This window comes from Elephas maximus, chromosome 15 (genome assembly GCF_024166365.1).
Source record: "Elephas maximus indicus isolate mEleMax1 chromosome 15, mEleMax1 primary haplotype, whole genome shotgun sequence".
In the NCBI taxonomy this organism is placed as follows: Eukaryota; Metazoa; Chordata; class Mammalia; order Proboscidea; family Elephantidae; genus Elephas; species Elephas maximus.
Genome location: NC_064833.1, coordinates 25,590,556 through 25,613,850, shown reverse-complemented (window position 1 = coordinate 25,613,850; position 23,295 = coordinate 25,590,556). Strand labels below are relative to the sequence as shown.

Genomic DNA, 23,295 nt, shown 5'->3' with positions numbered 1-23,295 from the left:
ATTTCACATCGACGTGTACAGATATTCCAAAAGCTACTCAAATTACAACAGAATAGGTACTTTATGACAGATGACTATGACAAAGCAGAAAGCTTTGTTTTCTAAAATGATAGCAGCAGATCAGTAGAGATGCAAGAGCCAGAACTAGGATCTTATGTTCTAAGCCCTATGAACTGAAAGGTCTGTTTGCTCACCAGTGATATCAATAGGTTCCAAAGCAAATGCTTCCTCCTCATTCGGAACGAGTGTTGTTTGATCGGTCATGGTTGGCAATGGTTCAATATGATCCACTGAATCAGGACTATCGGGCCCACCCACTACAAAACAGAAATAGGGTCATGAAATGCTTGGTAAAATATGTCCTATAACTTGGGGGGAGGGGATATCTGTGGAATAGAAAGAAGCCTCACTGCTACCAAGAAAGAATACTTTCTAGTTATGAAGAAGTCCCTCCAAAGTTGACAACTGGCCAAAAAATAAAAAAAGGGGGGGAGGGGGAGGACACAGGGTTCAACACGTAAGAGAGTAAAAACTAGTCATCAATCATAAACCCAGTTTTTCATGGTATTACAGTTCATTAAAAGTTAGGACTTCTAGTCTTCTATGTTAAATAGCTTTTTCGATGCCATACAGTCCTCCCAAGTACCCTTGGAAATTAAATGCTTACTCGACACATTATCCTCCTCATCCATGTCATCGTGTGCAGGCTGCTCTGGCAACATCACCCCCGTCTCGGAGAGAGTAGGGGGATCGTCGAAGATACCACCATCATTATTACTAATAAGTTTGTCGTCTGCGATAGGGAAAATAATTTAGTTATAATTTGAAAAACAAAGGCTAAAAGACCAATAGCCAATCACTGGAAAAATAAAATTATGTTAAATAGATTTAATTTAAATCTCTAGTCAGTATGCGCCAGTTTCTCTTTAAGGTAGTTTACAGAAATACAAAACACATATGAAAATTTCTCATTCATGTTTTCTATCTAATATCTATTTTAAAAACATATTTCCTTGGCATAGATAGTAAACACAAGTAGAGCTTTTTTAAAGATAATATTTAAAACTTTGAGACAAGCACATTTAAACAAAAACAGGTATTGTTATATAATGCTTTTAGGCTACAGGTGAACAAAAGACTTTGAACTGAACCAACTGGTCACAATTCACATATACATACTAAGATATCTGCTCAAGACCCAGAATTAACAACTGTTCCAGGACGTAACAACTGAATAAAGAAATTATGTTAGAATGACCACCTTGTTGATACCTACCTAATATGCCACCATCATTTCCTTCTCCAAAGTTGTCATCCTTATATTGGTCTTCATATTCTAAATGGTTAATTTTCTCATTCAGATTGCTGGTGCTTTGCTCAGGCTCAAGCAAGAGATTAGAAGTACTAGTGCTTACTAACATGTCATCATCCTCAAAGGCACTGCCTTCTCTCATTATCTCACGATCATCCATTCCAAAGTCGCCTGAACAAATTGTATAAAATTATTAGTTGAAAAAGGTTAGAAACATTGTGGCTCCAAAAGAAAACACCTAGTTTTGTATTACAATTATGACGTCACATTACTGAAGTCTTACTCATCTCTTTGACTGTAAAAACATCTATTTTAAACATTAAATTTTTAGCATCTAAATTTTATAAACTTAACTGATTCTTAATTACAAATAGCTATAACTCTGGGGCATGACTAGCAAACTCAAACTTCTATCCAAACTTTGGTTTTCCTAAATACGTTAGGTAAACCTAAATATTTATGTATGCCAGGTTCTATTAACATCCACCGAGTTAAAGTTCCCTGTTATAAAGTGTTTTCATCAAGAAAAGAATTTGGTTTGCTGCCAGTTTTGAATACCTAAGTTTTTGAATAGTAAGAAGAATATGCGACTGTTCCAAAACGATCAGTTTAAAAGTAAGCGTTATTTCAACATTGGGACTTTTAACAGCAATCACTATGTATGCTCTACCCCTCTGTATGGAAAGCAGGGTAGGCGAAGAAGAAACTATCGATGTAGCATGTAAGTGGAAACAATGTCTAACATACTGCTGGCACGGCAAATCCTTTTGCCTGATGGCAAGGCATTAGACGAATGTGAAATCTTTCTGTCAACATGAATGTAACATGTCTGGTTTTTTCTTTCTGAATTTGTTAGTAGGGTCACAACGTAATTATAACATTATGTCTAACGGCTAGCAATTTATTTCTCTATTACCAAAATCATTTTCTTGTAGAATACTGATGTTTCCAACTTCTTCTCTCATGGTTATCTCTTCCACTCTACTCTGGTTCAGGCTGAACTGCTGGGCCACATCAATGTCACTTTAAAAAAAGTTCAAAATACATTTTAAATATAAGTTTCATGTCTTAAGGTAAAGTATTTGTAAGGAAAAAAGACTCCAATTCTCTTTATAAGAAAACGTAACAAATACATACAATCCACCAAGCTTTAATATTTAATGTTAAATAAATTTCAATTCACTCCAAAAACACGAATAGCAATTTGAAAGTTAATTTAATTTGTATACCTAATACTTCTACTCTGTCCTATGGGTCGTTATGAGTCGGAATCGACTTGACAGCACTGGGTTTGGTTTGGTTTTGGTATACCTAATATGAGCCCCGGTGGCACAGTGATTAAAGTGCTCAGCTGCTAACCAAAAAGGTCGGCAGTTTGAACATACTAACCGCTCCACAGGAGAAAGATATGGCAGTCTGCTTCCATAAAAACGTACAGCCTGGAAACGCTATGGGGCAGGTCTACTCTATCCTATAAAATAGCTGTGAGCTGGAACTGACTTGACGACAGTGGGTTTGGTCTTGTTTATATCTATTTACCACCAATCATCAGCAATCAAAATAAAACACGCTGAAATTACGACATAAAGCAACAAGCTACACAGAAGAAAAACTCATGCGCTGGCTAGATAATAATACAGGGGTTTTCATCAGAACCCTGCAACTTACTGTGTGAATTCTGCAAAGCTACCTAGCTTTTCTTAGACTCTCCATTTCTTCCTCTAACAAATAAAACCAACCTTTCATCAAAAAAACCAAACCAAACCTGCTGCCATTGAGTCAATTCTGATACTGTTTAAAACTGATAAAAAACAAAAATCACTTAATGTTAAACACCGACTTGGAACACCATCGGCCAAATCCAGAACTTAATACTTCAGAACAAATGACTGTTCAGCAATAAATGACAAGGAAGAAAAACATTGAGAGGGAGGTAGGTTATTATGAATTCTTCAGAGAGATTTACTAGACATAGCAACCAAATGAGGTCTATGGACTTTGTGTAGACCCTCATTCAAGCAAGCTATGTGTCAACTGGGTACTTTTAAACACTTACTGGATATTGTATCAAGGGATTACTTTTTTTTTTTTTTGAAGATATATTATGGCTACGTGTAAAAAACTTTTTACACCTCTATTTACAGGTGAGATACTGTATGTATTTGCTTTAAAACAACCCAGTGGGAGTGGGGTGAACTGGCAGAACACACATGAAATGAAAGTGCCACATACTGATCATCACAGAAGCTGGATGGTGCCAGGCATTAACATACACACAAAATGAAAACAGGTCACACATTTACTCTGCTAATTAGGAGTCAGAGATTATTTCAAAAAGCACAGAAATCTGACATTATTTATAAACGGAGCATGGCATGAATAACAGCTTGGTGTAGAGTGTTTCCTGGCTGTCAACTGCAATACTCAGTTACTTAGAAAGCTAGTCACATACCCCACCATCGTGTAATAGCTGGGTTTTAAGGACTCATGAGGGAAACATACCATAGCCCTCTCACTACAGTGGCTATCTCTGTACAACTTTCTCCTCCTAAATGTGTGTTCTAACAATGACCCTTTCTTTTTTTAAAATCTCTATTGTTTTAAGTGAAAGTACACAAATCAAGTCAGCCTCTCATACAAAAATTTATACACACCTTGCTATATACTCCTAGTTGCTCTCCCCCTAATGAAACAGCACACTCCTCCTCTCCACACTCTATTTCTGTGTCCATTCCGCCAGCTTCTGTCCCCCTCTGCCTTCTCATCTCCTCTCCAGACAGGAGCTGCCCACATAGTCTCACATGTCTACTTGATCCAAGAAGCTCACTCATCACCACTATCATTTTCTATCCTACACTCCAGTCCAATCCCTGTCTGAAGAGCTGGCTTTGGGAATGGTTCCTGTCTTGGGCTAAAAGAAGGTCTGGGGGCCATGACTTCCAGGGTCCTTCTAGTCTCAGTCAGACCATTAAGTCTGGTCTTTTTTTTACGGGAATTTGAGGTCTGTATTCCACTGCTCTCCTGCTCCCTCAGGGATTCTCTGTCGTGTTCCCTGTCATGGCAGTCATCAGTTGTAGCCGGGTACCATCTAGTTCTTCTGGTCTCATGCTGATGTAGTCTCTGATTTACGTGGCCCTTTCTGTCTCTTGGGCTCTTAATCACCTTGTGTCTTTGGTGTTCTTCATTCTCCTTCGCTCCAGGTGAGCTGAGACCAATTGATATATCTTAGATGACGGCCCGCTAGTGTTTAAGACCCCAGATGCCACTCTCCAAAGTGGGATGCAGAATGTTTCCTTAATAGATTTTACTAGGCCAATTGACCTAGATGTCCCCTGAAACCAGGGTCCCCAAACCCCCACCCCTGCTATGCTGGCCCTCGAGACATTCAGCTTATTCAGGAAACTTCTTTGCTTTTGGTTTAGTCCAGTTGTATTGACCTCTCCTGTATTGTGTTGTCTTTCCCTTCACCTAAAACCGTTCTTGACAATGACCCTTTCTTGCTCCTCATACAAAGTTATCTCATCTCATGCTTATTTACAAAAAGAACAAAAATTGTGGCGCTGATTACATCTTGGCCAAGATCACTAGACTTTAATATATCAAATGTACAGCATAGCACTGCATATGTACACTTCTAAAAAATCATGAAACAACAGTTCAAGTTTACAGATATCACTACGTAAAGCACATACCCAGACAACTGTTCAGTTTACACAAGTTTTGATCTGAATAACTCAGAATTCTCATACCTTAGTTGTGTTAAAGTTGACTGACTTCTTCTACATGATTTTCTGAGAAGAAACACTTTCTAGGTTATACATTTCGTATTTATAAATTAACCTAAATAAAAGCATATACATTTAAGCTACGTGTTAACTCAATGTCAAAACATTCTAGGAAAACTATACATTTGAAAGCCAATAATATGTTTTCTGTAGACCAAGCCAACAATTAGGAAAAAAAAAAAAAAGAGAGAGAGAAAGACATACTCTAAGTCAGGCAGCGGCTGATCAAAATCATGAAATTCTTCAGGTAATGTTATGGCATTATAAGCTGCTTCACGGTTTTCCTCAGGTAGGTCAACAACACCTGGAAAAGAAATGCTAAGCTTGAAGGTCAAGCTACACCACAAATTATTTAGGGATCAAAAGCAGGCAGTCAGTAAAATTTCCTAAGACTGTATTCTAAGAGTTGCTAACATCTGCAGGGTACCTTGAAGCCCAAGCACTTCTGTGTTCCTATACTAAGCTGTACTACGTGCTTAACCAGAAAAAGTCGAAGCACTAATAATCATGTATTAAGCTGATAGATCTTTAAAAGGTCCATGCACACAAATAAATAGTACGTTTTTTAAAAAAGCATCAAATTTATAAGCGGAGAAGTCATGAGGCAAAGGAGAACTTCAAATGTTAAAGCGCTGATTTTAGAGACCGGGATTATGTGGTTTTAATTTTTCTTTTTTTCTGTATTTTTCAAACTGTCCATAATATATATTGCTTTTAAAAGACAAAAGCAAACAAAAAACAAGTTTCTTAAAATGTACCTAGTGGCCACATGTTAGAAATCCTTCAAGTACCTTAGTAGAACCACAGCCTTTGCCTAAATGTCTTACTTCTAAATCTCAAAAACCTGGCTGTTCATGTTAAAATAAATTGAAATACTAGAATATAACCTAAGTAGAAACTATTCTACAGGAGATCTCTTCCATACATTCAGATTATTTTAATTAAAATTTCACCACTGCTTTAAAAAAATTATAGAATGACATATGAATTCAGGTAACTACCCTAGTAATTATCTACTCAAATGGAAGTCTGGCTGTCAGAACCTAGTTTTAGAAATCAATCATTACCTAAAACAAAACAACAAAAACCTACAGAGCACATCTAATGAGGAGCAACTAACTTAGGTTAAAAGTAAATTTACGAGTACACTAAAATTGGGAAAAAAATTAAAACTGTAAGATTTTCTTTTCTGAGCTATATATATAAAAAAAAAAATCATTTAACAATTAGTTTTCAACATTTCAACCTCCAATAACTCAGTTCTACGTAAGTTGCTGAAAAATGGGTTAAAAGAAAAAGGTAACTCCAGAGGAAGAACAAAAAAGGGGTGATGTTCCATAATGTCACTGGCAGAACAAACTAAAGTGGGTTTGTTCCCTTGAACCATTGCCTCTCCAAGCCTTGTCCTATCTTTGATGGGTTCCTTGCATTGCAATGAAAACAAAACATGCCGTTCTAGAGCATGTTTAACACTTTTCCACACCAAACACGAGAAATGCCAGTTAAAAAAAAAAAAAAAAAGCCCAACAATACCTGGCCGAAAAGCCATCTTTATTTTAATAAATGCTTCATTACAGTCTGCAAGGAGGTATTTGGCTTTCCTGTGATAGATTCGAACTACTCCCAGTAAGAGATGTCCCGATGTTCGAAGAGCCATCTTCACCTGTAAAAAAAGCACTAATGTTCATCCAATTCATAAAGTCAACTTTATACATTTAGAGGTAATTGTAGTTCAAAGCCTACATTTTGTGCAATTTATAAGCTGTTCTTCCATTATCTCTTTATGCCCTTTATTAATCCTGAAACAAAATCATCTATATTTTATTTCTCACTGTCTTTAACTGTAAATTCCCTTAGTATCCCCAAATGATAGACTGGCAGTAACTTGTGAGTCAATAAAGATGTGAAACAGCTATGAAGCAGGTAGAAAAGTATCCCACAGACTGTGTCATTAGCACACTATGGGGTATGTGGCCTACTTGAAGCCATAATCTCCTCCTTGCTGGCTAAATAAATACTGATTTTGTTTGGGAAATGAGTATCTCCACACTTGAAGGATGATTGTCTCATTCTTCTCTGCTAACAATGCTTGCTCTTGAGTAACCCAGTTCAGCCAAAGAGTAGTAAGTGTAAAGTCTGCCAGAGGGTTTCTGAGAAAGATTTCCCCAAGGAAAGAATGTTCCCCTTTCCTGCTTTGTGAGCAGGGAGAGCTTAGAGCTGTCTGCAGTCACTAGGTAACCCTGAGGCCAAAAAACCAATAAACTAAGGAAGGTGAATCCCTGGATGTCATCGCTGACCTGAATCAATCATAAACCTCCTATTTCCAAACTTCTAGTTAAGCAGGACTTATATATTTTATTGTTTAAGCTACTTCTTCAGTGAATTTCTTTTTTTTTAAATTGTGCTTTATATGAAGGTTTACAGAATAAACTAGTTTCTCATTCAACAATACACATATTGTTTCATGACACTGGTTGCCAATCCTGTGATCTATCAACCCTCTCCTCCCCTTCTTGACCTTGGGTTCCCCATTACCAGCTTTTCTGTCCCCTCCTGCCTTCTCGTCCTTGTCCCTCAGCTGGTGTGCCCACTCAGCCTCATTTTGTTTTATGATCTATGGCTGAAGAGTTTGCCTCAGGCCCGACTTAAGTACTGAGTTAAAACGTTGTCCAGGGGCCATACTCTCAGGGTTTCTCCAGTCTCTGTCACACCAGTTAAGTCTGGTCTTTTCTGGTGAATTAGAATTTTGTTCTACATTGTTCTCCAGCTTTGTCTGGGACCCTCTTCTTGATCCCCATGCTTCAGTGAATTTCTATTACTTGACTGAAAAGCGTATTAACTGATAACGGATAATGGTTCCCATCTTTTTTCACCTGGAAATACACTCCTCAGCCTTTTTTTTTTCTCCCAAGGCTTACTGGAATCCAGTATGCTAGGTAAAAAGCAGTAGTTGGGCAAAGACTGAGACAGGTAAGCACCCCATCTAAACAGAATGATTCAAAATTCCTCTAGCTATAAATAAGAAACTTACTGAGGGAACAAAGCAACATAAAGTCAAACTTCCCTAGTTTTCTAAATCATACCATAACCTTTGCCAATTAGAAAGTAGCAAATGGTTAAACATTTGTTCAAATTTTAAATTATGATTAATGTTACTTATTAAATAAAATGTTACATTTTTAAGTTATAGGTATACTCTATAGAACTCCAGGACCCCGTTTATAATGACTAGCTGGCTCTGCCATTTACGGCCATTTCACATGACTTACAGCGTAAAAGTAAGATGTTTACTGCCAAAAGTTCTTAGGTATCTGAAATTGTAACAAATATGTGTTTATATGATAAATTCCTCATGCAAAAAATAATTTGCTATTGAAACGTTCCTACAGAAAAAAAGAATCTACTTTTATGATGTGGTTTCAGAAGTTTAAAATTAATATTGACTGAACCTTCAACTAAGAAAGGAGGAGGACAAAAATCTCTGCATGTCATCATCTTGTCAGGAATGAGCAACTTTCAGAAAGTGACGTGTTTGCGCAAAGGCCTTCTTTCCGGATTAGTTTGGTTCCGAGTTTAGGCTGGGAGTAGGTAAAATGTATGTAACTTTTGCTGTTGAGCTAATTCATATTAAGAGTCTAGGTATGATAAAGAGGAGAGATTATATATTCTTCACAAGTTCTGTACAGGGTGTCATTGGCTGTTCCAACTAGGAAAGAGGAAAAAGAGGGAAGTAGAGGGAAAAGAAGGGGGAAGAGAAAGAGGAAGAGAGAGGCCCAGAGTGGGGTGCGCAGAAAAAAGGGTGGACAGTTACAACTGAGCCACATGTCTGATCACCTGTTCTAAAACAACTAAATCATTTCCCCACAACAAGAACTGTACACCAACAGCAAACATAAGAAATCAAACAAAAACCTACTCAGAAATGGTTTTTAAAAACTTAATTCTTACACACACACCTCCATACCACAGCCTTTGACTTTATTCCCGAACCACAAGCCGCTTTGTTTGGTGCACACCTTCATACATTCCTAAACATAGGTCTCTTAAGATCAGACTGTCCCATGTTATTCTGTAGTGTCCCTAATAGAGAACAAAGTACTGTCTATATATTAAGAAACAATCTGTAATCCTTCTGAGCTAAAAAAAAATCCACAAAATCCATTGCCATAGAGTCGATCCCAACTCATAGCAACCCTAGAGGACTGAGTAGAACTGGTGGGTTTTAACTGCCAACCTCTTGGTTAGCAGCCATCGCACTTAACCACTATGTCACCTAAGCATACCTATAAAAAGGAAAAAAAAACACCACATTCTCATATAATTTGACCAGCAGTACAAACTGGTACAAGCTCTCTAGAGAGCAAACTGTTTACTCATAAGAGAAATCTTAAAAATAGTCATATCCCTTGGCCCAGCAGTATTCCTGAGCATCAATTTTAAGATCTAAGGATGTAAACAAAGAGTCAGCAAGCAATGTTTACTAAATAATTATTTTTAATAAAGAAGTTGGAAATAATATGAACTATCCAAAAAGAAAAGAAACAGGTTAAAAAAAAAAAAAGAAAAACCATGCACAACACAAGCAAACCAATGAATTATAGATCTATAATTGCTTATCTGAGATCCTAATGTTCAAATGTGTTTCAGGATTTAGAACTTTTTAAACGTTGTAAAGGGAATACAGTATATAAATACACACCATATATTTCCATATTAGTATTTCTATAGTGAATTTATGAACACCTCAGTTACCTTACCTCAGTTTAGGTCAAGTCTGTTTCAGAGATGTTTCTGTATTCTACTCTGTGGATAAGAGATTATGACCCTGTACAATGCAACCATTAAAAATGATGACAGAGCTGTGAACAGAGCTTTCTCTGAATGCAGCCTTTTTACAAAAAAATATAATGCAGTTTTTGTGTACACACACAAAAAAGAAAAATTATGTGCATACTACATGCATATACAAAAAGGGCACACCAAAATATAATTAAAGGTTTCTCTAGGTGGTAGATTGCAGGTCATTTTTATTTTCTCTTTTTTGGTTTGTAAAGTTTTTGTTTTAGTAAAGTTTTCAATTAGTACTGTCTCAATGGCAGAAATGTCTTTAACATAAACAAATTCCATCAGTTATAACTCTAAAACTAGCAAAATTCCACACACAAATGGGAACTTTATAATTCACTCTAATTCCAAGCACGAACATTCATTTCGTCTACTTCAAACATACACCTCTCCACATATCCTTTCAGCAGATTTCTCTGCTACATCTTCCGCTTAATTCCTCTATGATCCCCTCGCTCTTTACACAACTTCTCTTCTTTTTTTTTTTTTTTTAACACATCACGCCAGCACTACCCTAACTGGCAATCCACAAAAGCGTGGTTCCCAGTGATCTGGAAGGTTTTAACAAAAGGAGTGTGTGTGTGTGTGTGTGTGTGTGTGTGTGTGTGTGTGTGTGTGTGTGTGTGTGTGTGTGTGTGTGTGTGTGTGTGTGTGTGTGTGTGTGTGTGTGTGTGTGTGTGTGTGTGTGTGTGTGTGTGTGTGTGTGTGTGTGTGTGTGTGTGTGTGTGTGTGTGTGTGTGTGTGTGTGTGCGCGTGCGTGCGCGCATGCGTATACATGCCCAGTCCAGGAAATGGCCATTAGAACAGATGTAATTTTACACACACACATAAAATGTATAAATTATACTTAAGGATTTTTCGACATTAGTCCTTCATACCTTTTTGAAGTCAAAATGTCTGTTCCAATGAAATGGTAATTATGTCTGTGTGTTTTAAAGGCTCTTTCTTGGTAAAACGAAAACTTCGTATCACTTTACATTATACTGTTTGTGAAACCCAAGTCTGGAAACCACTGCTTCAGGACAGTTTCAGAGGATGTCAATAAAATCTCCTCCGGGAACAGAGCAGTAAACAAAGGGCATGAGGACATTCACAGGGCTTCCATTCCAGTGGGAGAGACAGTAATTAAGTCAGGGAGCGAACATCGAGGGTAAAAGCGTTTCTTAGAAAGAGCACCAACCCCACTGCCGTGGAGCTGATTCTGACTCACAGCACCCCTACAGGACAGAGTAGAACTGTCCCACAGGGTTTCCAAGGCTGTCAATCCTTAGGGAAGCAGACTGCCACATCCTTCTCCTGTGGAGTGGCTGGTGGGTCTGAACCGCTGACCTTCTGGTACACAGCCGAGCGCTCTAACCACCAGCCACCAGAGCTCTCTATAAATGGCACAGCCAAGTGCAAAGTTCTGATAGGGAAAAAGCTTGGTATCTTCAAGGAACAGCAAGTAGGACTGAGAAACTGAAGTGGAGTGAGTGGTATAGATAGTATTTGCCAGGTAGGGAACATAATTAATCCGGCTCCTCAGCTTTTTCATTAATGGGTCCTGCAAGGTGTGGAAACCCCACTGCAGTAAACAATTTGGCCTATGGACCTGGTTCCTGAAAGCGTGACCATACTACCTGATGCCAATAAGTTAGGGCTGACCAGGCCGAGAGAGATCACCTTGGGTGCCCAATATGAAGCCTCAGGAGGCATGACATATTTATCATGGCTACGTAGTGAAGCCAATAAAAGGCCCTGGAAGAGAAAAGGCTCACTGGAGCTTCCTGGGTGGAAAGAGCTAACACCTGCTCTGAAGCACATCCCCTGGGAGCCTGGAAGCTCTTTGCACAGACCCCTCCCAGACCTCACCCTGTGTGCCTGTATCCTTTTTTCTCCTGAAGATAGTCCGCTCCCTGCACTGTGCGTCATTTCAAGGAATTACTGGACCTAAGAAACAGGAGGGGCCGAGAGCAACCGGGGTCTGGACTGATCAGGGAAGGAGGCTGAGATTCCGTAGGACGCAGCTGACATGTGGAGTGGGACTTGTTATCCACCACACAATCTGGCATCAGAGGTGGCCGATCTTAGTCTCCCTGGACTGGTTTGACACTGACTTACAGTGCCTTATTTTGAATATTTTGTAAATTCCTAAATCAAGAACACATACACGTAAGTATAGAAACACCTACAGAGGGCAAATAAAAAACATGTGGGTACTGCCCCATGTCACACTTATCTGCCACTGAAAAAGGTACACGAAAATATCTCTGCAGTCACAGAATTTTTAGAGGAAAGAAGTATCAAACTGTGATCATATCAAATCATATCTAGAGTGATAAAGACTTAAAATAACAATAGCAATGAACACAGGTTTCTACCTAAGAGGTCGTTTTATGGAGCTCTATTTCATGCATCAGTGAACAACTGGCAGAGTGAATAAACATATCAGCATCAAACATCAAACATACCTTGGGTGAGATGATACTCTCCACACTGCTCTCTAAATTACACTCGAACACATGGGCTTTGGTTAGCTTCTTATCCCAATGGGCCGCCAGCCAAATTTTGGCCAGAGGCCCTCTTTTACTGAGGACAAAATGTGCGTAGAACATCGTTCTGGTTGACTATAAGACAGGAGGAAACCTGAGGGAGGAAGAGTTCATTTAAGAACCATATGAGAATCAAAATATTTACTGAGACATGTAAGAAAACCATAAAAGTATAATATGCATTTTAAAAAACAATCTATGGGTTTAACTTTGAGAACAATAACTCCAGAGTATTAAGAGCTGAAGAGAAAAGGAACAATAATTGTCAAAGCACACGCATGCCCTGTTGTCATCTTACTCATGATAAAAGCCCCATTTTTTTTTTTTTTAATAAAAATTGTCATCAAAAAACTGTTCTTCCTGAGGTCCTATCAAGCATTTAGTTCCATTCCTATCCTAATTACTGACTATAGAAGTAGTCTCCTTACTGGATATCCTCCACTTTAAGAAAAAAATGCCTAAGAGGAAAAACTATTCCGGCACAGATATTAACTAATTTGGAAATTTCCATTTTAGAACTCCTTTTAAAATCGAGATTCTTAGTTAAAAGTTTTGTATGATAATTGCTACTATGTTCAAGCACTGTGCTAAGCATTTCCTAGCCAAGCAAAGGTAAGTACATGGGTTAGATCCATTTTATAGGTAACTTAGATATATTGAGGCTTAAAAAGGTAGAGTATTATATGTACTTGTCTACTTACAATTTACATACTAAACCCACGACAATGATAAAAACCTGCTGCCGTCAATTCCAACTCATAGCAACACTATAGGAAAGGGTAGAACTGCCCCATAGGGTTCCCAGGGCTGTAATGTTTATGCATGCAGACTGCCACATCTTTATCCTGTCAAGCGGTTGGTGGGTTCAAACCACTGACCTTTAGGTTAGCAGCCAAGTGCTTTATGACTGTGCCACCAGGGTTCCTGTATGACAATGATACGTTATAAAATTTAACTTATGACTAAAAAGTCTTAGCAGAAATATACGCATGTTATTTACATTTTATTTTTCTTTCAGCAAGTCAATGTATTAATACATAAGAAAAAAAGGCAGCTTGAAAAGTCCAGTTTGGATAAAGTACATTAACTGTTGAAACTGGTGTCTCTCTTAGTATTAATTTTCCTCTTTCATATATTAGAACAAATATATTTTACCAACTATCTTTTCCTAAAATTTTCATATTAGAGTAAGGCATACGAGGCATACTTACACCTTACATGTAAAAAGAACTTAATTTTTAAAAGACCTTTTCATTTTGAAATAGAGTCAGAGGAAACTGCAAAAATACTAGCGATCTCATTTACCCTTCACCCAGTTTCCCCTAAAGGTGACATCTTACAGTACAACATCAAACCAGAGGACTGACATTGGTCCAACGTATGTATGCAGTTCTCGGCTAGTTTATTACGTGTAGATGTGTATAACCACCACTGTAGCCAAAGTACAGAACTATTCTCCATCACCACAAGGCTTGCTCTCTCCCGACCCCTTTACACTCACACCCACCCTTCACTCCTTACCACCTATAAGCCCAGGCAACCATCACTCTGTTCTTTTTATTTACCTTTGTCACTTCAAGAACGTTATGTAAATGGAATTATACAATATGTGACATTTGAAATGGCTCTTTGCACTCAGCATAATGCTCCTGAGATTCACCCAAATTGATCTGTGTATCATCAACACAGGCAGTCCCTAGATGACGAACGCGCTCCATTCCTAGATCTGTCTTTAAGTCAAATTTGTTCGTAAGTCCGGAAGGAACAGTTAGGTATGGTTTCTATCTAATGTCAGTCAAATGTTTGTCTCAGTATGCAGTGTACCTTTCCATGCGTAAAAACATAAACACTTCCAGATACACTCAAACATCTTTAACACGATAATACAGTAATAACGGTTTGATGTGCGTCGCGAATTAGCACCCGTCCATTAGTACGAACACTGTATGTACCTCCGATTTTTAATATAATAGGCTTTACGTGGGCTGCTTTGTAAATGCGGGTTGTATGTATGCGGGACATTTGTAACCTGGAGACTGCCTGTAGTTTGTTCCTTTTTATTGTTGAACAGTATTCCATGGTATGGATATACCATCATGTTTAGTCATTCACCCACTGAAGGATATTTAGTTGTTTCATTTTGGGTTATTCCAAATAAAACCAAACCTAAAAACCCACTACCGTCGAGTCAATTCTGTCTCACAGGGACCCTATAGGACAGAGTAGAACTGTCCCATAGAGTTTCCAAGGAGCACCTGGCGGACTCGAACTGCTGACCTCTTGGTTAGCAGCCATAGCACTTAACCATTATGCCACCAGGGTTTCCACTTAAATAAAGCTACTATGAATATCATCTACAGACTTCTGGTGAATATATATTTTCATTTCTCTGGGATAAATGCTTGGATGTGTGACTGCTAGGTAATATAGTAAGTTTATATTTAGTTTTTATAGAAACTTTAACGTAAGCTCTATCAAAATCCCAGTGAATTTTTTAAACAGACATGGGCAAAATTATCCCAAAACTTTTATGGAAAGGCAAAAGAACTAGAATGGATAAAACTTATTTTGAAAAAGAAGAATAATGTGAGAGAATTTAGTCTACCCATATGTGCAAATGATTTTTGACAAAGATACAAAAGCAATTCAAAGGAGCAAGGGTCATCTTTTCAACAAGTGGTGCTGGAGCAGTTATCCACAAACCAAAAAAGAACCTCAGCCTAAACCTCGTACCTTATACCATAATTAACTCAAAACAGACTATGCACTTAAGTATATAATGTAAAACTATAAAACTTCTAGGGGGAAAAAAACTGGAGAAAATCTTTAAGACCTAAAGCTCACCGAAGAACTCTTAGACACAACACACCAAAATCAGGATCCATAAAAGAAAAAACCAAATGAACTAGCCTTCATCAAACTAAAAACTTTTGCTCTAAGGATCCTGTTGAGAAAATGAAATGACAAGCTACAGACTGGGAATATATGAGATCACTTATCTGACAAGCACTTGATTTAAAATACATAAAGCTCTCAAAACTCAAGAGTTAAAAAAAAAAAAGAAAGAAATCCAGTTAGAAAATGGACGAAAAATATTTTAAAAACACATCACAAGAGTTACTAAAGGCCAATAAGAACATGAAAAGACATTCAACATCACCAGCCATTAGGGATATGCAAATTAAGACCAGAATGAGGTATCACCACATACCTGTTAAGACAAAAAACCTAACCTGTTGCCACCAGAGTTGATTCCAACTCATCGTGACGCTACAGGACAAAGCAGCACTGCCTTTTAGGGTTTTCAAGGCTGTAACCTTTATGGAAGCAGACTGCCACATCTTTCTCCCATGGAGAGGCTGGTGGGTTCGAATTGCCAACCTCTGGGTTAGCAGTCACAGCTTAACTACTGTGCCACCAGGGCTCCCCAACCCAAAAACCAAACATTGCCGTCAATTCCGACTCCTATCTACTAATAGTAGCATTCATTACCAAATGCTGGTGAGGACAGAGAAAAGCTGGATCTCTCATATACTGCTGGAGGGAATGCAAACTTTCTTTTGCAAGCTTTAATTTTGAAGATTCAGGGGAAATAAGTTAACATTAACTTTCATGTTTTCATAGAGAATGTAAATTTTCCTAAAATGAGAACATTGTTTATTGTACTTTCAATTACAAACTGTGCCCATTCTTTCCAATGGTGTACAGAAAAAAATGTATCAGTTAAACATATCACAGGCAAGAGATTTCATGTGTGTCAAAAGCGTTTGGGAGACTGAGAGGCAGTGTTTCAAGCGTAATGCAATCAAGTTGTCTCATCTCCATTTTCCATCACTTAATGGCAGAGTTCTAAACTCTCATTTTTCTGAATAAGTGCTCTCAAACAAAGCAAAACAAAACACCAGGTGCTGTCGAGTCAACTCTGACTCACAGAACTGCACTCCATAGCGTTTTCAATGGCTGTGATCTTTTGGAAGTAGAACACCACACCTGTCTTCGGAGAAGCCTCTGGGTGGATCTGAACCACCAACCTTTTGGTCAGTACCCGAGCTTAACCGTTTGGGCCACCCAGGGAATCCTCACTCCCAGGAGATCATTAATTCACACTAAGACCATTTTCTCAGAAGAAAAAACAAAATAAGGATTCACCAATTGCCTAACGTGAATTCTCTTCCTCAAATCTGGAGTTAAGAGAAAAACTAAGCAATACTGTACTAGCATAAGAATTCACTCTAGGGTAGAAGTATTAAGTAATATCTTAAAACCAAAAAACCCACTGCTGTTGAGTCGATTCCAACTCATAGCCATCCTACAGGACAGAGCAGAACTGCCCCATAGGGTTTCCAAGGAATGGCTGGTGGATTTGAACTGCAGACCTTTTGTTTAGCAGCCAAACGCTTAACCACTATACCACCAGGGCTCCAAAAAGTCCCCTATAGGCCACTTTGCAGTGCTTTACATCAAAATATGCCTTCCATTATCAAAAGTGAACCTCCTGTGCTGCAAACCAGTGTTTTATTTCAAGCCTTAAAAAAATTGTTAGCACAAAACTTAGGCTACCCCTGTAGTTGTTAGTTGTCCTCAGTCGATTCTGACACATGGCAACACCATGTGTTTCAGTGTAGAACTGTTCCATAGGGTCTTCAAAGCTGGGATCAAAAGCATATCTCCAGGCCAGTTTTCCAAGGCATCACTACACTAGGTGGGTTTGAATCGCCAATCCTTCAGCTAGTAGTCAAGCGCTTAATACTATGAATAAATCCTACAGGATTTTATAGACATCCAATATGGCAGTGTGTTCGCAGAACTCTAGCTGCAATATCATACATGAAAAGCTCCAAGCTTCCTGTATGAAAGCAGACAGTTGTGCTCCAAATAAATATACAAAAAAACTCCTTAATATCTAGCTCCCAGAAAAATGCCAGTCACAGGACAATTATTAAATATGTGCTTAATGAGTTAAGCAAATGTGATACGCCAAGTGATCTCATAATTGACATATGTAAAAAATTCTGGAGATTTTAGAAATTAAAACTACTGGTGCTTCTCAACAGGTGTCAGCAGTTCAAGGTCAACACTTCAGCTGCTGGTCAAAGCACCATGACTAAAATATCCCAGCTATGTAGAGGCAAAAGATTCCTAAATAGATGCCTTCTTGGCAAGGGGGTGGGGGATAATTAAAGCAGAGTCGTACTAAAATTCATCTGGGAAACAATTAGCAAGAGGAAATGACTGTAAGAACTAGAGGAAGGCCAAGGAACAGTGGAGGATCAACCAGTGCTTATATTTAAAAGCAAGAAGTACAATCACTGCTACCTTTTAAACCAAATTTTCCTTAGTAATACCAAATTTTATTCAATCTTAAGAAAAGAATGATTAATATCTGGAGGTTCTGGAGACCCCAAATTCTGCTCGTCCTCACAAAAGATCTTAGCAAAAACTGTGCATTTGGACCAGAGCATTAGTTTAGCAATTTCCTGATTTCAGAATCAATTTTTCTAAAGCAGCAGGCAACTTTTCTTCCGATTGAGCCTAAGAAGATAAATTAAGTCTGATGTGAAATGGCAGAAAAGCTGGTAATTTAGAACATACCCAGGAATGCAAAAAATATACAATTTCTTTAATATCATTCCAACGTACCAAAGTCAAATTAAAGCTCATGGTTCTACAATGAAGTCATTCATTACTAGTATTTCACTCAATCCTCCAGCCGCTCCTTGGAAACCCTTTGGGGCACTTCTGTCCTGTCCTGTAGGGTTGCTACGAGTTGGAATAGGCTCCACAGCAACGGGTTTTGTTTTTTGGTTAGCAAGGTGTCTTAACTTCTCAGTACTGCTATAACAGAAATACCACAAGTGGGAGGTTTAACAAATTTATTTTCTCAAGTTTCTTGCTGTTGGTAGTGCTGCTGAGTCAGTTCCAATTCACAGAGACCCCATGTACAACAGAAAGAAACACTGCCCAGTCCCGCGCCATCCTTAACAATCGTTGCTATGTTTGATCTCATTGTTGTTGTCACTGTGTCAACATATCTCCTTGAGGGTTTTCCTCTTTTTCACTGACCCTCTACTTTAACCTAGCGTGATGTACTTCTCCAGGGACTGGTCCCTCCTGATAACATGTCCAAAGTATGTGAGACAAGTCTCACCATCCTTGCTTTAAGAAGCATTCTGGCTGTACTTCTTTCAAGACAGATTTCTTCGTTCTTCTGGCAGTAAGTTCAATATTCTTTGCCAACACTATAATTCAAATGCATCAATTCTTCTTTAGTCTTCCTCATCAATTGTCCAGCTCTCCCGTTGCGTATGAGGCAACTGAAAATACCATGGCTTGGGTCAGGTGCACCTTAGTCCTCAAGGTAACATCTCATAGTTTAAGAAGCTGTAAGTCCAGATTCAGGGCACTGGCTCCAGGTGAAGGATCTCTCTGTCCGCTCTGTGGGAAAATCTGTCTTCTCAGCTTCCACTCCTGTCCTTGGTGATCTCCATGTAGCATCTTTCTTTCCCCAATCTGCACTTGCTTATCTCCATGCCTAATCTGTTCTTTTTTATATTTCAAAAGGTTTAAGACATACCCTACACTGATACTGTTGCATTAACATTAACAAAGAAAACCCTATTTCCAAATGGGATTACATCTACAGGTATGGGGGTTAGGATTCCAACGCATTATTCTGGAGGGACACAACTGAATCCTGAATCCATAACAGAAAGCATGGCAGGGTAGTGACTGTAGAAACTGGTATGACCTTTTTGAAGAGCAATTTAGCAACATCTTATGAAAATTACAAATATACTTCCAGTGGTCAATGCCAAAAATATCCTGGAAAATGTATAATATTAACAACAAAGAAGAAAGCACTGGGCACTGAGTTAATCCTCCTCTGTCGTATAAGCTAAATACTGTCCCATTTTACAAATAAGGAAACAGGAGTGGATAAGTAACTTCCCAAACGTTACTAGTATTTAACAGAAGTGGCACTTAAACTTCAGAGACCACAATTCTAACTACAGCACCATGTTGCCTTTCCAGCACGGCTTTTAGCAGTAAAAGATCAGAAATAACCTAACCGGCCATAAATAAGTGACTTTCTAGTAATTGTTACATCCACACAACAAAATGCAATGCAGCCTCTCAACAGTACATAAAACTTGTACTAATAATGGAAACTCTCCAAGATAAAGTGCAGAACTGGTGTTACTTAAAAAGGGGGGCGGGCTCTCTATATACATATATGTTTACAACCACTTGCATCACATAAAATATCTGTGAAGTACAAATGAAAACAGGTGACATTTGCTATCTCTAAAAAATGGGTCTGCAGGGAAAGGGAGGCCTACTCTTTTGACTGATTTTTTTTTTAATTTGGGGTATACATTTTATATTCAAAATAAAATCTACTACACTGGAAGTCAAGATACAATTCTGTTTCCCGTTAACCAGGAAGTTAAGCTATTTAACCTATGTAGTTCAGTTTCCCTAACTATAAAAACCTGGAAAGTTGAAATCTGGTGATTTACTAACTTTGGGAAGCAACACCTAACTCAGAAAAGACTGGAGCTATCTCTTTGAGAGGTGAAGGGGGGGGGCGCTGTGTTAAGGGGGTACTTCCAACACGCTAGAGCTCCCCTCCCTTTTGGTTCTAACATTCTTTGACCAAGGGTTTTACAGTCAGCCAGTCCCATGTTCAGCTATCTCCTTATTCGTTTTATAATGGTGAATAAGCTATTTAACATCACAGTTAGCTTTTTCATCTATAAAATGAGGATGACACTCACGAAACAAGGTTATGAGACTTAAAAAAGAACAGTATGCCGAACAGCGCCTGGCACACTGCAGATGAAAATAGTAACTTGAAGAAAGTCTCACAGCAGCACATATACCAGTCAGCATGAGCATGCCTAACAATTCTGACATGGCAACATTTAAGAGGAAAACAATTTTATTTTTACAGAATCAGAAAATTTCCCTTCTGTATCAAACTATAAAAGATGAAACTTCTCAGAGGTTGTATGTTCTGTTAAACAGGAATTCAGCAGGAAAAAAAAAAAATCTCAACTTTAAGAATAGGCGTAAGCTGCTCTAAGTGGAAAGCTATACTAATGTGTAATTTTTACAAACACAAAAAAGACAGTAAAGGTGGTTCTACCATTGAAACACTATGACCATTAGAACTGCTGTCAGTCACGTCACCAATCTACGAACTGTTAAGGGATTCAGTCATTGGGTATAGCACATGTCCTCATCACCGTCCTTTTCAAAAGTTACCAGTTACCCCCGCATTTAACAAAAACATTTAATGACTCTACAACTTAATGGAAAGCTTCTCCAGCCTGTCTCCAAAATTCTGCAGACTTGCTCAGCGCACTGGCATTTGCACTCATTTTAGGAAAACAGGATTTTTTTCCCCCGAAAACCAGTTATTCTAAACAGTATAATGAAAGCAAGTATTAACTTTCACTTGCAAAGAGAAGCCGATAATACACACAAGCCTTAACCAAAAATCCTTAAAAACGCAAGCCCCTGTTTCTGAACGCTGCAGACAGTCTAAAAAATCACAAGGTGATCAAACAAACCCTCCAGCTTTTCCTTCTTTCAAACTTAAAAGCCGCTAAGTCTGGCAGCACAACCCGACAATGTCACCCCACACTATCACAGTAGATCATTCGCAGGAAAAGAACACCAAGCATTTGTCACAAACACACACCTCCCCAAAGCGTTCTCTTGAACACCCAATACCCTTAACCGTTAAAAAGAAAAAAAAATTAGAAAAGTTAAGGGGAAAACCAATTACGCTAACTTCCTAAGAACCAGAAGTTCCCTTAAACGCGCACTCTAGTGCTCTGTTCAATATTTAATGTTTCCAAAGTAAAAATTTCCTCTAAAAAATCAAAAAAAGGCGGGGGTGGGGGGCGTCAGCAGTCCCTGGCCAGGGGCCCGCCGCGCCCGCCACGGCAGGGCCCGCATTTCGAGACCCCGCAGCAAGCTGGGCGGACGGGTGATGCCTTCCGAGCGGGCACCGCGGGCGCGGGGCACACCGCCGCCTCTCCCGCCCGGAATCCCGCGTCTTCCCAGACAGCCATTTTTACCGAGGAGTAGGCGGCCCGGTCGCCAGAGCGGGCTCGTTCAAACCTCCTCCCCTCCTGCCCGGCCCGCGTCTCCTCCGCCTCCTCGGAGAGATCGGGGGCCGGCTGCCCGAAAAACCCCCAGAGTGACGGCTTTTGTCGGTTGTGGAAAGGACCAGAATCATTTGTTCCCGAACAAGCGATGATGCGTGCCCGGCCTGCGCGGGTCTCAGCCGCGGGCGGGCTCGGGAAAAGGGGCCTGGGCGGGCGGCGCCACCGCTACCGCCCCCGCCCCGGGGACACGGCGGGTGCCGCCTTCTCCCTCGCCCTCCCGCCCCCCAAGTCCAGCTCCCCGACGGCAAGACGGCGGGGAAGTGGTGGGGGGAGGGAGCCGGAGGGAAAGAAGGGCTCGGCTGAGTTTCTTACCTTGCTCTCCACCGGGAGTAGGGCCGGGCTGGGTGACCCGGGGAGGGGAAAAGGGTTGGGGGAGGGGGCGGGGAAAGGGGGGAGCCCTTGTGCGGTGTAGCTTCGGAGCAGCTCCCGCCGCCGCCACAGCCACCTCCTCCTTTCCGATTCACTCAAACAAACAAGATGGCTGCCGTTACGCCGCGGCTCTTCCTGCCGCCCAAAACCTCGGTTCAAATCGGCAGGATGTTTACGGTCAAAATGGTACCTGTGCGCCTGCGCAGCCAGTCTAAGCCCTAGAAGGCGCGGCGCAGGCGCAGTGACGACTTCCTTTTCTTTGGACACACCCCCCCCACCCCCGCCGCCCTCTGCCTGTGGGGCCCGGAACCGAGCAAGCACAAAGGTGACTTTTGCCAGAGGGTCTTCATGTGTTGCAGAGGGGCCAAATGGCGCACGCGCAGTGCTTGCCAGGAAGTGAATAGCTGAGTTTCGTTTTATTCTTGTTTCTTTTAAGGGAGAGAACTTCGGTTGTGCAGTTTTGTGTGCACCTGAGACAAAAATTCATTTTTACGGCTTTGTGACGACGAGGCTAACATAAAAACGTTAAACAAACTTCGTATACGCAGGGGTTCATTCATTCAGTCAACCTGTATCTATAGAAGGTCTTCTGTGTGCAACACAATGTGCTCGCTAGGCTCTAGGATACAATGATGAATACAGTAGAAATAGTATCTTCCCTCATGAAGCTTGCAGATGACAGGGAAGCATTGTAACATTTCCACAAGTACTTGCTTGTGCCAGATGTAGAGGGAGACCTGATAGTGGAGAAGGAGGGGGAGCGGAAGAAGAAATTGGAGGAAGTCTTCTGTCAGGAACTGATGGTGAAGCAGGAATGTAGAAGTTGACATGTTGTAATGACAAGAGAGCTGGATCAGTGTTGAAAAGGGAAAAGGAACAGCATGTGCGAAAGTCCTGTCGTAGAGAGCAAGATGGGGATGTTGTTGTCAGTGTCTGTCTACTCGTCTCCAACTCATGGCGACCGCATGTGTGCAAAGTAGGACTGCACTCCATAGGGTTTTCAAGGCTGTCCCCTTTCAGAAGCAAAGTCCTTTCTTCCAAGGCACCACCCAGAGACTCCTAAGATGGGGATAGAGGAAAGGAAAGAAAGCCTGGGTGGTTGGGCACAAAGGGAAGCTTCTGTATTTTAGAAAGATCACCCTGCCATATTGGCAGGGGTACAGTGGATGTGCAGATGCACTTGTTCAGTTGAAGCATACATATATATATATAATATGGAAACCCTGACGGCGTGGTGGTTAAGAGCTATGTCTGTTAAACAAAAGGTCAGCAGT

At 39.9% G+C, this 23,295-nt stretch overlaps 1 protein-coding gene across 2 annotated transcripts in view; it reads right to left on the bottom strand.

Annotated features, from left to right (window-relative positions):
* Positions 1 to 22,186, bottom strand: part of RAD21 (RAD21 cohesin complex component) — a 33,641-nt gene extending 11,455 nt beyond the window's left edge. Inside the window, exons 1-8 of one of the 2 annotated variants that reach the window (XM_049853880.1) lie at positions 21,965 to 22,186; positions 12,393 to 12,567; positions 6,631 to 6,760; positions 5,302 to 5,401; positions 2,229 to 2,335; positions 1,277 to 1,483; positions 668 to 793; positions 195 to 317 (exon numbers count right to left, since the gene is read on the bottom strand). In XM_049853880.1, the coding sequence (XP_049709837.1) occupies positions 195 to 317; positions 668 to 793; positions 1,277 to 1,483; positions 2,229 to 2,335; positions 5,302 to 5,401; positions 6,631 to 6,760; positions 12,393 to 12,536 (937 nt within the window). In that variant the 5' untranslated portion in view covers positions 12,537 to 12,567; positions 21,965 to 22,186. Of the gene's footprint in view, positions 1 to 194; positions 318 to 667; positions 794 to 1,276; positions 1,484 to 2,228; positions 2,336 to 5,301; positions 5,402 to 6,630; positions 6,761 to 12,392; positions 12,568 to 21,562; positions 21,932 to 21,964 lie in introns of those variants that run through there. The other variant, XM_049853881.1, reaches the window with a different exon arrangement.
* Positions 22,187 to 23,295: the final 1,109 nt, after the last annotated feature.